The following is a 15,820-nucleotide window of genomic DNA, read 5'->3' as shown; positions in this document are numbered from 1 at the left end:
AATAAATCCCAGATCACAGAAGCTCTGCAGTTAAACTACCACTAAATTCAGCATTGAACCATGTGTCCTTGGGCAAATTACTTGGTCTCTCTGTGCCTCATATGCAAAATGGGAATAGAAATAGGACACCACGCCATCAGTGCATTGTGAGGATTAATGAAATAATACAACAGAATAGGGCATGCCAGTAGAAAGTACTCAGAAAATGTTAGATATTGTTATCACTACGTAAAGTAAACCATGGGCAACATTCGGCAACATCCATGCACCCAGCAAAGAAGGCAGTGTTGGGGGATGGGGGTGCTGGTTAGAGCTGACTAGTATGGATAATCCCAAAGTCAATTATGATTCTCCTTTGCAATCACTTTACCTTAATTATATTTTCTATAAAATCTCATTATATACACTTTTATTTCCTATACACATGAAGAAGGTATGGGTCATAAAGATTGTTTGAAATTTAAAGAATTTTAGAGATGAGTTGCTGACTAATCAAATGATCCGAAATATGATCAGTGTGTTTAAAATTTCCTAAACTCTATGACAAGGGAGAAAAAAATTAAACTGTGCCAAGTCTCCATTATAACTCGGGAAAAGAAGTTAGTCTGGCAGCTACAGGCAAAAAGATGAAAGGAGCAAGCATTTGTGGAGAAGCCACTGAACCCTGGTCTCTGGGGAGCTTCACACAGGTCATCTCATTTGACAGGCTAGTGAGCTGATCCAGCCAAAGCCAACGGAGTACTGGACACCAGGGAAAGGATATGATCAAAATAGGAAAAAACTTCCTCTACCACCTTTTCTCTCTCCACTAGGTCTGCAGCTAGAATAATGCGTACAGTCTGGTACACTGTGCTGCAAACACGCGCGCACACACACACACACACACACACACACCCAGAAAGGGTCCAGAGTCGTGCACAAAAATGGTCATGCAGAGGGGAAGCTCGTGCTGATGGTCAGACTATAGGGTTAGGAAGCTTTGATCTAAAAATTAAGGCTGATGATAAGGAATATAGTCAATAATACCATAATAATTATGTATAGGGCCAGGTGAATCCTTGACTAATTGGAAAGATCACTTCATAAATTATATAAATTTCTAACCACTAATATAAAATAATATTGAATGTCAACTGTATTTGAAAAAAAAAAAAAGAATGAAAAATAGAGAAAAGTTGAGCTGTAGATGCCCAATTCAGAGGGTCTAATACTCTATGCACATACATTCTAGACAGTTATGATAGGAAGGAAAGAAATAATCCAACAAACTATACCACATTTCATCAATTCTAAAATGATCTCAGCTTTAAAATGAATTAATATTTCATGTATCACTATGGAAATAAAAGCTCTGCCAACCGAATTATGGTAAATATATATATATATTAAATAAAAAACCAAGGCTGATGGGAGTGGGTAGGCGCAGAGCTATAGAGCACAGTGAACACACTTGCCACCAAATCCTAGGATACTATAACCACAGGAACAACCTTTATAAAGGGAAATAAGTAAATTTTAAGCAAATAAAAAATACTCCTTTACAAAGTGGGCTGATGAAATTTATACCACCCAGAGACAGTATCGACAGAAAGAATAAAATTCTCTTGGTGGCTAGGTAAAGTAATAAACTAACCAATTCACTATAGGTTGTTAGGGAAAACCAAGACAGTTACTCCCAGGGGGACCATAAACAAGGCCAGCCTGAGGCGCCTTCATCAGAGACTGAAAACCAGGCCAGACAGAGCATGGGTCTGACCCAGTATAGCAATCACTTCTGAAAAATTAAGTTTCCAAGGACTAAAGGTCTTCGTGAGAATCCGCAAATAATACTCACTTAATTCCTTTCCATGAAAACAGCCTCTCACGGTTGAAAACTTCCTCAAATCGTTTTATTCTGTATGTGCTCATCCTACATTCAATTGCAAAAAGAAACATTTTTCAGGCCATTTTAAAACTTCTTATGAGTTATCATGAACACAAAAAATAACTTTCAGGATTTGAGTGCCAGACTAGCATTGTTAACTGAGAGCTCTAGCTGGCCCAAGACTAAGTAGGTGCCACTCTCAGCTCCCCTACTGACTAACGGTAAGGCCTGGCAAGGGACTTTGTCCCCAGGGCCTCAGTTTCCTCACTGGTACAATGAGTAAAATAAGAGGAACATATAAAGATGAAAAGAGTTAATATATGGAAGTAAAGTGCTTAAAACAGGTTGACACATATAAGCACTATATAAACATTAGCTATTAAAGTCTAAATCATCTTGTTTCCTGATTCCCAAAGAAAATAACTGGCCATTAAAGGTAAGTTTCCAGTTAGAATCATCCAAGGGCACACACAGATCGTTCATTTCACAGAGATTTGTTGAGGGTGACGACACACCAAGACAAAACTCTGCCTTCACGAAGTTTACATTCCAGAGCTTACATCTTACAAGGAATACAAATTCCCTCTACACAGCCCAAATAAGGCTTTCATCGGAACTGTAGCAGGTTCAGAATTATAGTTAGCAAGAGCTACCATGTTGCAAGGCTTTAGTGAACTACTTACTGATAGTGGAAGCCAATGTCATGGTTGCCAGCAACTACCTTCAGCTGCACATGACGTGGGTGTCTGAACATTTTGTGAAACCGCTCCACATCATCCGCCCAGGCCTATGGAATAAAAGAGTCACTGCTGAGACCCAGAGAACCTTTTCTTCCTTGTGGCTAAAAAATCACAACCCCCATTCTGATGGTGAGAATTCCCTGTCCAAATCAGATGTTCATGAAGCTAATGTACCAATCAGAATTTCTAATTCTACATCAAACTTCTTATCCAAAATGAATATTTTAATTATTTGATGCCAAATTTTAATTAAATGGTATCCCCCATCTTAAAACATTAACTGGAAATCCCCAAAATATTTGGTTGATACACCCATTATTTCAAGATCCCTTGAAGATGACACATGGACCCCAGCTTAAGAATTACATCAGATCTGAACATTTTATAAGAGACTCTTAGGAAATGTCGAGTAAATTTACGTGTCTCAAGACAAGAATGAGCAAATCCTTCAGCATGAGCATTTCCCTGTGGCCACAACTGTGGGGGTGAGACTTGATGAGAAGTGGGGGAAAGAAAGATACCATCCAACAAATATTTCAAGAATATTCCGACATTTGCTTTAACTATCAAAGCTTGAGAATTCTGTGTACATGGTTCTTACTTTTATTAAGCTTAAAAACATCAATTGGACACTCTAGGGTAGACAATACCTAGTTGAATAGTAATCAACTTTATCCTAAAAGTTTTAAATATGGCCCAACCTAGGGAAATATGTTGTGTAGAGAGTCCCTCAACACATTTACAAAGATTTCACTTTAACAAAGAATATTTAAAGTTAGAATAATATAAAATTAAAATAACATAAAATTAGAAAAACATAGAAACATAAAAATGTTGCCCTTAATTTGGAAAAACAGCATATACATCCAATATCATTTTATAATTAGTTGCCTTTTACATATAACATTTCCATTATCATATTTAATTTTGAACTAGATAAAACAAACATTACAACCCTACAAACCATGAGTTTCTATCATATCTGCACCAAAACTTTCTTTGTACAGCTTTTGGATTGTCCTGTGAAATGCCAATGTATTTTTACTATCTTCTAAAAACTATCAGTGACTAAACATTTTTAACCAAGCAGCAAGAAGAGTTTTTTTTTTTTTTTTTTCTCTCATTAATTCTAGGAATGTAAAAGCAAAGCATTCTGACAGCTAAGGTGAGAACAGAATTTCTTTTTGGTCTGTAGAAAGGCTCCTACCTCAATACCCAGGCAGAGGTCTCAGGGACCTCTGAAGACAAACGAACCTCATGCTAAGCCCCCATGGCTCCTTATGCACCTCTCTCTCAGAAGAAAGAAAATCAGAGGACAGTAACAAATAACTTTTATAGCATGGTTCTTATGGTTTAATAGTTAAATAAGAGTGTAAAGTCAAATTACATTTCCATGTGTATTCTGTAATTTTGGAGACAACTGAAATAGCATCCATCTTGCCAATATTGCCCTTTCTCAAGAGGTTCATGGTAATGTGCATTCCAACAAAGTGACAGCTGGCTAATCTACATATTTCCTACACAGACAAATATAAGATTAGTCAACCTAACTCAAGATTGTCATTAGACACAGATCCTAATAACCTTCAAGACAGACTATACATTTTTAATACTGGTATTAAGCAAAACTTCCAACCCTAGCTGATATTGCTTCATGGATCCTCTGGGCTGCCGTGAAGGACCCTGAAAGTGGGATTAGGGTGCCAGGATTGCAGGGTCCTACCTGGGAGGAGCTCCACTTCCCTTCATCAAAGATGTCCCCCAGAATGAAGACAACTTCTGGCTGCAACAACCACAGAGCCGTCTGGAAGGCTCTCTCCATTTGCCATTCCCTATAGAGACCAACAGGAAAAAGGCATTGGTCTGTTTCTTGGTTGGAGACTACATCTGTCTAAGGGGTCATTTAAAAAGTGAACTAAATGGTCCCATTCTCTTTCTTCCATGGCCCCATTATCGCATTCTCATCCACAGCTTAGAGGAGGCAGACAGTCAATATCTGATTAAAAGTGGGTCACAAAGTCGCCAAAGGAGAGTCAGGCTGCTGTTCTCACATATATCAAAGGGTGGCTTGCCCTGTGTGGTACCCACAGATCAGTCCCTATACTGTACCCCAAAGCCATCACTCAGTCACAAAAGCCCCAGGGATCTGAAAGCTTTATGCTGCTTCCAAAACTGCCCAATGTGGAGTGATTTGGCAGCACTCTGAGGAAATGACAGCCATCTGGCTTAACTTTCACTTCTTCTTGAAGGGACCTCAACTTCTTTCCTGCTTTCAGAGTTGGGAAGAGACACGGAGAGAAACACACTAGCCAATATCAAAACTAAATCCTGTAGACTTCAGGCACACAAGTAATCAATCTGTAGGTGAGACAAGCAAATGAAAAGAGCCTGGGACCTGAAACCTGACGGGCAATGGCTTAACATCCCAGCTCCACTCATGAACCAGTTGTGCTGCCTTGAAAATGTTGGCTACTTTCTTTGATTCCTAGTTTCCTAGTTTCTTCGTTGGTAAATGAAGACAATAAAAACCTACTTTCACAGGATAGTTATGGGACTGAATGAGATAGCATTTGTAAAATTCTGGCACATAGCTGGTATTCAAAAATGTTAGTGCTTTCTCAACCCTCCCTCTCTTCTCCCTAACCAACTCTGATCTGTGTCATTTTCTTAAGGACTCCAATTTTTCCCTCCTTTTTAAGGTATGTTTCTGGCTGCTTCTCCCCTGCAAACGGGGAATGTTCCGCCCTGGGGCACATTAATAGGGGACAGTAACTTCTGGTCAGAGGAGACGTTTTAGGCCCCATATAAACCACTACATGGTACATTTTCACTCAAGATACCTCTCCAAATGTAATTCTCCATTTTTCTCGACTTATGTCATTCGCCTTGGAGAAGAAAGCATCTGGAAACAGCAGCAACAAGAGGGCAGGGAAGGCTACTCAAGGGTCATAAATAAAGCGTGATCTATGAGACCGAAACAAAGCCCAAGGAGCTCAGTCTCACTCTGGTCTTCTCTATATCGAGCCTCTTTTGGTTTAAAACTCTGAGTAAAAAAGTACAGCAGCCCCTCCATATGCCCTTGTTTCATCTTATCTTTTTAACCCACCCCTGGGACATCACACATCTCCCCTCGCCACCCAACGTAGGGTTCATCTATATCCAAAACACTCTGAGGACACTCCCTCGCACAAGACTAGAGACCTGTTCAGAGAGGCACAGACAAAGCCCTGGTAAGGAAAAGGGGTCAGGGTACAGGGTCACCAGGTACAGGGTCGCCAGCTTTCAACCAGCTGGTGGTTGAAAGCACTCATCAATGGCCTTTTGGTGGACATTTGTCACAGTAGCCAAATGATGGAAGCAACACAGGAGTCTATTGACAGACGAATGGGTAAACAAAATGTAGTGTAAACATACAATAGATATTCAGCCTTAAAAAAAGGAAAAATAATTTTGACACACGCTGCAACATGGATGAACCTTGAAGACATTATGCTAAGTAAAATAAGCTAGTACCAAAAGGACAATTATAATTACACTTACATAAAAATGTTTAAGATGGTAACATTTATGTTATGTGTATTTCACCACAATTACATCTTTTAAAAAGCCTCCTGATGGGAAAACAGACAATGCTGGGTAGGTCTAAGGTGGAGGAACAGTACCTGATCCTCTCCCCAGGGGGACAACAAAATTCTGTTCTGCTGCCCAGAGTGGGCAAAAACCAGTGAGCTCAAAATTACACACCAGTGACTATGAGAGGAGACCACCAACCCAGCTCTGTGTCCTTCCCACCCAGGGAAAAGAGAAAACTACCTTTGCAGCCCACGGCCATGTGCTGGGCGTTGCTGTGGGCATTTTCTTCCCATAGCCTGTGGAGTTTCTCTTATTAACCCAGTTACAAACGACGGGGCAGAGACAGGCTTGGAGGGCCCTAGTGACTTGTCCAAAGTCACAAGACTCAAATCCAGACCTGCCTTCCAATTTCTGGGTCTTTGTACATAACAGATACTCTGTAAATAGTAAATTAAAGGAAAAGTCAAATATCTTATATGTCCTTCTTTGAAAGAAAAATATAAATTAATGAGTACTCTGAAGCCATTAACCCTGACCTATGGGGAGAGGATTATGTCTTTTTTCCTACAGAATTTCAGAATGATTCATGGTTTTTAGTTCCTACCTTCGTAATTTGTCTAGCCAGTGGCCTCTTACTTCCCCGAGCAGGTGGGTATCAGCCAAAAACATGGCTTTCAGCACAGGTTCAAGAGTCTCTCGTTTACCGTCATAGGCTCGAATTTTTACCTCAGGCCAATTACACCGAAAGATCACTAAGTAATAAATTAAAAATTCACAAAATAGAACCACGGCAAAGACAACAGCTATAATTTTCAACAGCAAAAAACTCTTCAACAGATGAAAATTCTGCCTTCCAAACCAGAGTTTGATAGTAGCCATTTCTCCTGCCCTGGATGGAGTTGCCAGCAACCAAGAGTCAGATCCATCAAGAATTCACCAATGAGAAAACTGTAGAATCCTGAGTAAGGTGCAGAAGGTGTCCAGGTGAGGTCTTAGCCATGTACCTGAGAAAAGGGAAAGGATTGGATTACGGTTCTTAATGCTACTATCACGTTCCCAAATGAACAAACTGTCCCATAAACTTACAATAATAATAAGTCTGATTACTAATAAGGATAATAACTGGTTGGCTAGGATGTCTCTTCACTTCCATAGACCAGAATAATGCTATCAGTATACCTTCCTACTAAGATGATAAAATTTTATTACTGCTTTGGAAATCATTAAACAAAAATCTATCAGAAGGATGTTTAAGGTAATAAACATAATAGGGAAAGTCAACAAATGTTATTTAAGTGTAATTTGATCCAAAAAGGATTTACTGTCACCCCCTCCAGGGCCTTAAAAATCAATAGGTGATAAGCTTCCTGTGATGTTGGTGAATTCATTACTTTTCTACACTCTTTTCCACAAAAGGAGTAAATATTCATGCACAATGTACTTCAGATATCCAAACAATGTATTTCACTCTGGGCTCAGAGGACAGGGTCTGACGGAGCCCTATCTATGAATACTGCACTCAGATTATATATTCTTTCACAGTATGGACTTTTCGCCTGCAAATTAGCTTTAAAACTCTGGATGGCCTTCTGTAATAAGACATTTATGTGCAGTGGTTTCTCTATGGGAACCTTTAAAATGTTTATGGATTCATCTGAGATATATATAAACTTTGCACCCTATAAAGAAAACATCTATTTTTGACACATCTGAAGAGAAAGGTTGATAAAAGGACAGGCTATAAGAGGTGGCATTTTATTTAAGGTTCCTCAACTAATGCTCAAGATGAAAATCTTAAAATGGATGGTGACCTGAAGGTTATGGAACACTCAGCTATGGGAGTGGTTCCAGAAGTCTTACAGGGGGTAGTGGCTATGCGACACTGACCAGAGATCCTAGCTCAGCCAATAAATAAAGAAAATCCTTTTCTGGAAAGATGATTTTCTAAGCTGAATCTAGAAATCTTCCTATGGTTGATAGGAATCAAAACATGATAAAATAATTTCTGTGAAATTCAGTTTTCATCCCCGTTCACATCTGCAGATAAGCCCCAGTCCCTATAAAAGTCCCTAGCTTATTTCACATTGGTGTTCTATAATAAGCAACCACTATATTTGGAAAATTTTAAAGACTTACCTAAAAACAAGTAAACAGGGGCAAACATGTATTTTGAGCCATTACCAAAAATGGAAAACCCAGAATTGAAAATATTTTCAGAAATTGATAAAATAAGGAAATATCTTCATGATTATTCAAATGGGGCACTGACAGTTGTTCTGTACTAGGAAGGACTCACTCCATTTGTGGCTTTTCAAAACAGATGAAATGACAGGATAGGAGTGAAATAAAGAGCTCTGTATCTCAAGTCTTTAACATTCTTCTGTCTGCACTCAAAATAATTTTTATTATTTTTATTAAGTATTGTACTTGATTAAAGAGAGAACAGCACATAGGTGCTAGATTTTAAATATGTCCTCTTGGAGAGATCAGAGGAAATCGTGCACGTAATCTATGATCAACTGTCTTACCGGAATTCTACGCAGAAAATCCACAACATCTTTATCAACTGGGTCCAGACCACCGGTGATCACACACCATAGCTTGTCCTGCTTGGAGCTTCCTTGCCATCTCTGTTTTCTCTAAGGTTGGACCACACATGCCACATGACTAGAGTGACCATACACTTTATCTTCCAACTGGGGACACCTTTGAGAGTGAAATGTGTACTAATCATAATAAAAACAGGACCACGGCATAACCCAGGGCTGTTACAGGCAGTTCAGGATGTGTAGTCACCCTGTGGATAATTTCGCCCTATAAAGCTAGTGCCTAATCTGATGCAGATGAAGAGAAAGTAACAACTCTTTTTTGCTGTCATCCATCTGTCTGCAATCAAACGTTAGAATGATTGTACCAATGTTGTTAGTAACCATTCACCAATGTGACTAAGGGCATGGATTCTCTATTTGGCTGATATTCATAAAAGACAGAAAAGAGAAACTCTAAGGAATAATGATATAATCCTTAATACCATCTAATTTCCTTTGTTTTGATTCAATCAAATATATGAAAAGCAACCATTTGATCTTACTATCTCGTTTCTTTCGAAGAGCCTAGAATCTCCTAGATCCTAGAAGCTAAGGCCAAAACAGCAGTTAAAACTTCCTAAAACTTTAATGTTTTTTCAGACCACAGAGGATAAGCCGACAGGGACAGGACCCCAATCTTCTGGGATTCAGTTTAGAATTCTTCCAGTATGCAAATCTTTGCTCTTTACAGGCTCTAAGTTTCCCAAGATGACAACTTTATAACTGCTCTTCTACACCCACTTCTGAGACAACAGAGTTTTGGTAGTAAAGCTAAGATCTTAGAACACAGCAAGGAAAAATGAGTGGCATAGAACAAGTAAGGCGATGCTGCCCTCACAAGTGAGGCCACAGTGGGATTCAGGGACCAGATAGGAAACAAAATTGCAGCCCTCCCGCTTCCCTGGACCAAAAAGAACGGGACAGATGACACCAAGAGAGAAGCCATGGGTTTGCACTCACAGGCAACACAGCTCTCCCTAACCTGACTGACTCTCAAGTAAGTTTGATCCTACTGAGCCCACCCAGCTGGGCCCTGTGCCTCTAGGCTGACTGCTTCAGAGGATGACTAACTGGTCAGCTTTGATAAGGAGGGCCTTGCACAAAGAAACTAAAGGTTAGGAGAGCCCTGGCCCTTCCCTCAAACTTCTATGTTCTTTTTTCCCACAGAGAAATAAAAAAATATCCTACACAGGGCCATTCATTAGGAGACTTAGAATGCCGCAGTTCTGCTCTGAGACCTTGGGCAAGCCACGGGCCCTTTCTGAGCCTCATGATAGGGATCACAATACCTACCTCCGCTGATGTTATGCTAATTGATAGAAATGATGTTCATGAAAGTGTTTTTAAAAAGTAAATTTTTCTCTGAGGCAAGTATGTCAGGATTAGATTACAGAGTAAAGTTTAAAATCTGAAGAATGCCAACAGGCTCAATGCAACAGTACTCAATTCAAATAGCTATAATCAGGTTAGAGAGAACAAAGGCCAATAATTGGAGAGAATCTAGAAGCTATGGCCATCAGGGTCTGAACCTGTTTACTTATTTATTGAGTTGCACTGTCTAATGCTTCACATCTGAAGTCCCTCTCTAAAAGTAAACCTTAAATTTTATCTCAAGCATAATAAGCAGCCCAACAATTTAAAATCTCCACAGCCACACAGCCTGAATAAACACTACCATCCCTTCCATGTGTAAGCTCTCACAGGCTAACAGGAGAGAAAATGTGTTCTTTCCTAGACTAAATGAAAAGAGGGTCTGGTCCTTCATCAGATCAATAAATAATGTGGAAAAAAATGAGTTTATTCATCTTGTACCACTAGACTATAAAATTAGGAAATGAGAGATTTGAATAAAGACTATATTCTGTGTTTTGCTTTCTTGTAAGTGATAATTCTGCCCATATTAAAAGCTTTCCTTTGCAGGTTTGGGTTCAAAAAGCAAAATTACGAAAATGCTATTGTTTTCACTCTCCAAGTTCAATTTGTCAGTTTTAGTAAATTCATCAAATGATAATCCAACAGGAAAACTATACAGGCCTTCCAAACACAGTTCAGCCTGGCCTAGGAACAAAAGGCAGATGCATGCCTCTCAGGACCTCTCCTTGTCTGTAAGGGAGCTATGCTCAATATTAAAGGTTCTGAAAGGCCTTGGTAAGAACTAAAGTGCTGAAACAGCTTAATGACACCTGCTATACCAGAGCTTTTCAGGAAGCTAAAATTGACCCATCACTGGTTTATGAACTCAATTTGATGATTTGTGACCAGAATTTTAAAAAACAGAATAGAAAATACTAGCCTATACTACACATAGTAAAGGCAAGGCATAGCAAAGTTTCTTTCATGAAACTTTTGTTTCCATTTTTATATAGATGTATCCATGTGTGCTGGTTATGTGTACTGCACTAGGCTGTAAACTCTCTAAAACAGAGATGTTGCCTTGTTTATTTTCATATCCCACCTCCTCTTATGGCCCAGCATGGTGCCTACAAACAGTAGGTGCTCAATAAATGTCTATGGCATTAAGTGGCTTACATTTAGTCTTATTTCCCCAAACATTTTAGAATTACAAACATACATATTATCGTTCTTTTGGTCCATGATCTGCCTTTAAATGCTTAACAGTCTCCAGTCATAGAAACAAGAGGAAACTATACAGACATTGTTCCTGTTCCTTTTGATCAAAGGGTGAGGCAGAATTTTAAAGACTGGCAAATGGGTACATGGAAAAGTCTCAGCAGGCCCTGTGAGGAACTCTACAAATGAAACACTCAAGTAGCTCTCTGATGAACAGAGAAGTAATGACAATCTTCTCTGAGCCTCTTTGGAGAAAACAGCTTTCTTCTAAAAGAGAAGGAAGTACACAGAAATGCTCAGTAGCTCCTAGGTCCTCCTCTAGGCCCCAGGCTATGTAATCCAGGCAGCCTAAGAAGTGTGTGATCTCAGGAAATTTACTCACAAAAGAGCAGGGAGAAGGTGGAGACAGGATGGTTATGAACAAAACAAAATAGAAAATAACAAGCATTGGCAAAGACTTGGAGAAACTGGAACTCTTATGCATTGCTGGTGGGAACGTAAAATGGTGCAGCCACTGGAGAAAACAGTATGGTGGTTCCTCAAAAAATTAAAAATAGAATTACTATATGATCCAGCAATTTCACTTCTAGATATATACTCAAAAGAATTGAAAGCAGGGACTCAGGTATTAGTATACCCATGTTCATTAGCAGCATTATTCACAATAGCCAAAAGGTGGGAACAAAACAAATGTCCATCAATGGATGAATGAATAAACGAGATGTAGTATATATCCATCTACATGCAATGGAATATTATTCAGCTCTTTAGAAAGGAAAAAAATTTTGACACATATTACAAAATGGATGAATCTTGAGGACATTATGCTAAATGAAATTAGACAGTCACAAAAAGACAAATATTATGATTCCATTTATATGAGGTACCTAAAGTAGTCAAATTCATAGAAACAGAAAGTGGAATGGTAGTTGCCAGGGGCTGGGGGAGGGAAAATGGGGAATTATTATTTCATGGATATATAATTTCATGTTTGTAAGATGGAAAAATTCTAGAGATTACTTAGACAACCATGTGAATATACTCAACACTACTGAACTATACACTTAAAAGTGGGTAAGGTAGTTCAAGAGAATGAGGACAAGCCCCAGACTGGGAGAAAAATATTTACAAAAGACACATCTAATAAAGGACTGTTAACCAACACATACAAAGAAATATTGAAACGCAATAAGAAAACAACCAACCTGATTTAAAAATAGATAAACATAAGAAAACAAATCTTAAGCGTTATCACCACACACAAAAAAAGGTAACTATGTGAGATGATGGACATGTTAATTAACTTGACTGTGGTAATAATCACACATACACATATTTCAAATCATCACGTTGTACATTTTAAATATGTACAATTTTATTTGTCGATTGTACCTCAATATAGCTGGGTAAAAAATAAAACTTAAGAATTAAAAATAAATTTAAAATGGAACAAAGACCGTAACAGACATCTCACTGAAGAATATTGGCAAAAAAGCATATGTAAAAATGTTCCACATCGTATGTCACCAGGGAAATACAAATTAAAATAAGATGTCACTACACACCTGTTAGAATGGCCAAAATCCAGAACAGTGACATCAAATGCTTGATGAGGCTGTGGAGCAACAGGAGCTCTCACTTATTGTTGGTAAGAACGCAGTGGTACGTTCACTTTGGAAGAAAGTTTGGCAATTTCTTATAAAACTAAACATACTCTTACCCTATGATCCAGTAACTGTGATGCTTGGTATTTACCAAAATGAGTTTAAAACTTATGTCCTCACAAAAACCTGCCCATAGATATTTGTAGCAGTTTTATTTAGAATTGCCAAAACTTGGAAGCAACTAAGATGTCCTTCAGTAGATGAATGGATAAACTATGTAACATCCAAACAATGAAATATGATTCAGTGCTAAAAAGAATGAACTATCAAGCCATGAAAAAACATTGAAAGACCTTAAATGTACATTAGTAAGTGAAAGATACCAAACTGAAAAGGCTACATACCATATGATTCCTTCTATATGACATTCTGGAAAAGGCAAAACTATGGAGACAGTAAAAAGCAGTTGCCAGGGATTGGGGTGGAATAGTAGGGAGGCATGAACAGGTGAAACACAGAGGATTTTAGGGCAATACTCTGAATTATACTATTAATAGTGGATCTGTGTCATTATACATTGTTAAAAAAAAAAAAACAACATGGAATGTACACCAAGAGTAGACGTAATGTAAACTATGGACTCTGGGTGATTATGATGTATCAAGGTAGATTCACCAACTGTAACAAATGTATCACTCTGGTAGAGGATGTTGATAATGGGGGAGGTTGTACTATGTGGAGGCAGGGGTATACAGGAACTCAACTTTCTGCTCAATTTTGCTGTGAACCTAAAACTGCTCTAAAAGAATAGTCATTAAAAATTGGCAAAATGGTAAATTTTATGTGTATTTTACCATAATTAACATTTTTTCATGAAATGTTAATAATGAAATTCTAATATATGCTATAGCACAGATAACCTTGAGGACAGTATGCTAACTGAAATAAGCCAGTTGCAGGACGACAAATATTATATGATTCCAATTATAAAAGGAACACCTAAAGGAGTGTAAAATGGTGGGTACCAGGGGCTGAGGGAGGGTTGGTGGGAGTTATTATTTAATGGATGTGGCGTTTCAATTTGGAAAGGTGAAAAAGTTATGGAAATGGATCCTGTGGTGGTTGCAGAACAATGCAAATGTACTTAATGCCACTGAACTGCACACTTAAAAATGGTTAAAATACTAAATTTTATGTTATGTAGGTTTTGCCACAAATTTTTTTAAAACAGAAAACACACACAGAACCCAACAAGCTAACAATATCCTGTAACAAAGGCTTCGTTTCAGGACTAAATCTACTACTTTTATATATTTAAAATAAGTCTTAGGAGCCTGGGTTTAGGGGAGTATCACTAAGTCACCTTCTCACCTTTTAAAGAATGCAACTGGTAGATGAGACTCTATGCCATATGAAGGCTCTAAATTGGCTTGTGCTCCCCCAAATCAGAGCACCTTCACCTGAAATAAACAGAAAATGAGAGTTTTGTTGCTGAATAACCTTTCATTCAGTTAACTATTACTAAAATGGAAAATGCACCACTTCTTGCAGGGCACATGGCTGCTGCCCTGTGAGACACAGAAAAGGAACTTAACCAACATTAAAAGAAAAAAAAAAAAATGCTGGGAACCACACAGCTAAAGGAAAATGACTGACATTATGTTATTGTTCAAGAATAGGTTTTTTAAATTATAGTATATTTATATATGACATGTATACTAAATTGTCCTATATTGCCCAACACATAAGAATAGTGGCTGCAGTCCACAACAGGGAGCAAAATATTTTCTCCATTGGCTTTTAACTTCAAAGTTATCATTAAATATCTAAATTCCCACTCCCAAAAAGCATTAAAAAATATTTACTATGCACTGACCTATAATTTTTTATTACTTGCTCATTATCTTAAATATATTATTACCACGACGTCGTCAATGGCTATTTGCCTGTTAAATTTTCCATCTTAAATAGTATTTTAAGATAAGAGATTTTTTTAAATCTATATCAGTAAACTAGTAAGTGGAAGCCCCTAAGACTTAATACACGGGCCTTGAGTAATAGTGATTTTCCAGCAAATAAATAACTAATCTCTATAACCTGTTTTTTCAATAGGTTAATTTGCAATCCTAAAAGGGCAAGGAGGTTCCAGTTTGCAGTGACATGAAATAGCAATTCACCTAGAAGCGTAAGTATTATAACATGGTCACAAGAACTCACGTAAAATCCTGCTTGCACTGAGCGCTCAGCAGGACACAAGGAAGATCCGGAAGCAAAGCAAGCCCAGCGCGCCAAACCCCATCATCTCATATGTCCTCCGACTCACCTGTCCTCCGAGTCCCACTGAGCTCCTCGCAGCTTCCTGCTTCCGCGGCTCGCCTGGGCGTGTCACGGTTGCCCTGGAACCCCGCCCCAGCGTCCTCAGTCTGGTCGAATAACCTCCAGACATCCCGGAGAGGCCCGCCTCCGCCCCGCCCGGCGCGCTGTGCAAACAGAGCCTGCTGGCCTGCAACCCCAGGAAGGGAGCCACCGCAGGTCAACTCGAAACAGTAGGTTCAAAGAAAAGTAAACACAGACACGCGGCTGCATCTTCCTCAACGGCTCGGTCCTTTGTGCCATCCTTAAATATCGCATGATTTTTCTATGTGCCTGAGTCCTGAGTACTGTCACTCATCGTAACCCCTGGGAAGTCGCTGCAAATGGATGGAGGCCGGGGACAAGAACGACACCCCAGAAAGGCGTGCGGAGCGCTCCGAAGAGAAGTCGTTTGGATATGGACCGAAAGGCCGTTAGGACTCAAGGACACTGGCAGCCGGGCCGGGGAACCTAGGGCTCGGGGCGGCCACGCGCTGGGTCCCCGGACCACAGCGCCGGTTCGTTGCA

At 39.1% G+C, this 15,820-nt stretch overlaps 1 protein-coding gene across 1 annotated transcript in view; it reads right to left on the bottom strand.

The window, feature by feature from the left end:
• Positions 1–15,347, bottom strand: part of MPPE1 (metallophosphoesterase 1) — a 19,685-nt gene extending 4,338 nt beyond the window's left edge. Inside the window, exons 1-7 of the mRNA XM_025044900.1 lie at positions 15,264–15,347; positions 14,312–14,400; positions 8,706–8,883; positions 6,782–7,181; positions 4,328–4,436; positions 2,548–2,651; positions 1,835–1,909 (exon numbers count right to left, since the gene is read on the bottom strand). Coding sequence (XP_024900668.1) covers positions 1,835–1,909; positions 2,548–2,651; positions 4,328–4,436; positions 6,782–7,056 — 563 coding nt within the window. The 5' untranslated portion in view covers positions 7,057–7,181; positions 8,706–8,883; positions 14,312–14,400; positions 15,264–15,347. The remainder of the gene's footprint in view (positions 1–1,834; positions 1,910–2,547; positions 2,652–4,327; positions 4,437–6,781; positions 7,182–8,705; positions 8,884–14,311; positions 14,401–15,263) is intronic.
• Positions 15,348–15,820: the final 473 nt, after the last annotated feature.

The sequence above is a fragment of the Pteropus alecto genome, unplaced genomic scaffold (assembly GCF_000325575.1).
Source record: "Pteropus alecto unplaced genomic scaffold, ASM32557v1 scaffold233, whole genome shotgun sequence".
In the NCBI taxonomy this organism is placed as follows: Eukaryota; Metazoa; Chordata; class Mammalia; order Chiroptera; family Pteropodidae; genus Pteropus; species Pteropus alecto.
This window is presented reverse-complemented; position numbering and strand designations above follow the sequence as displayed.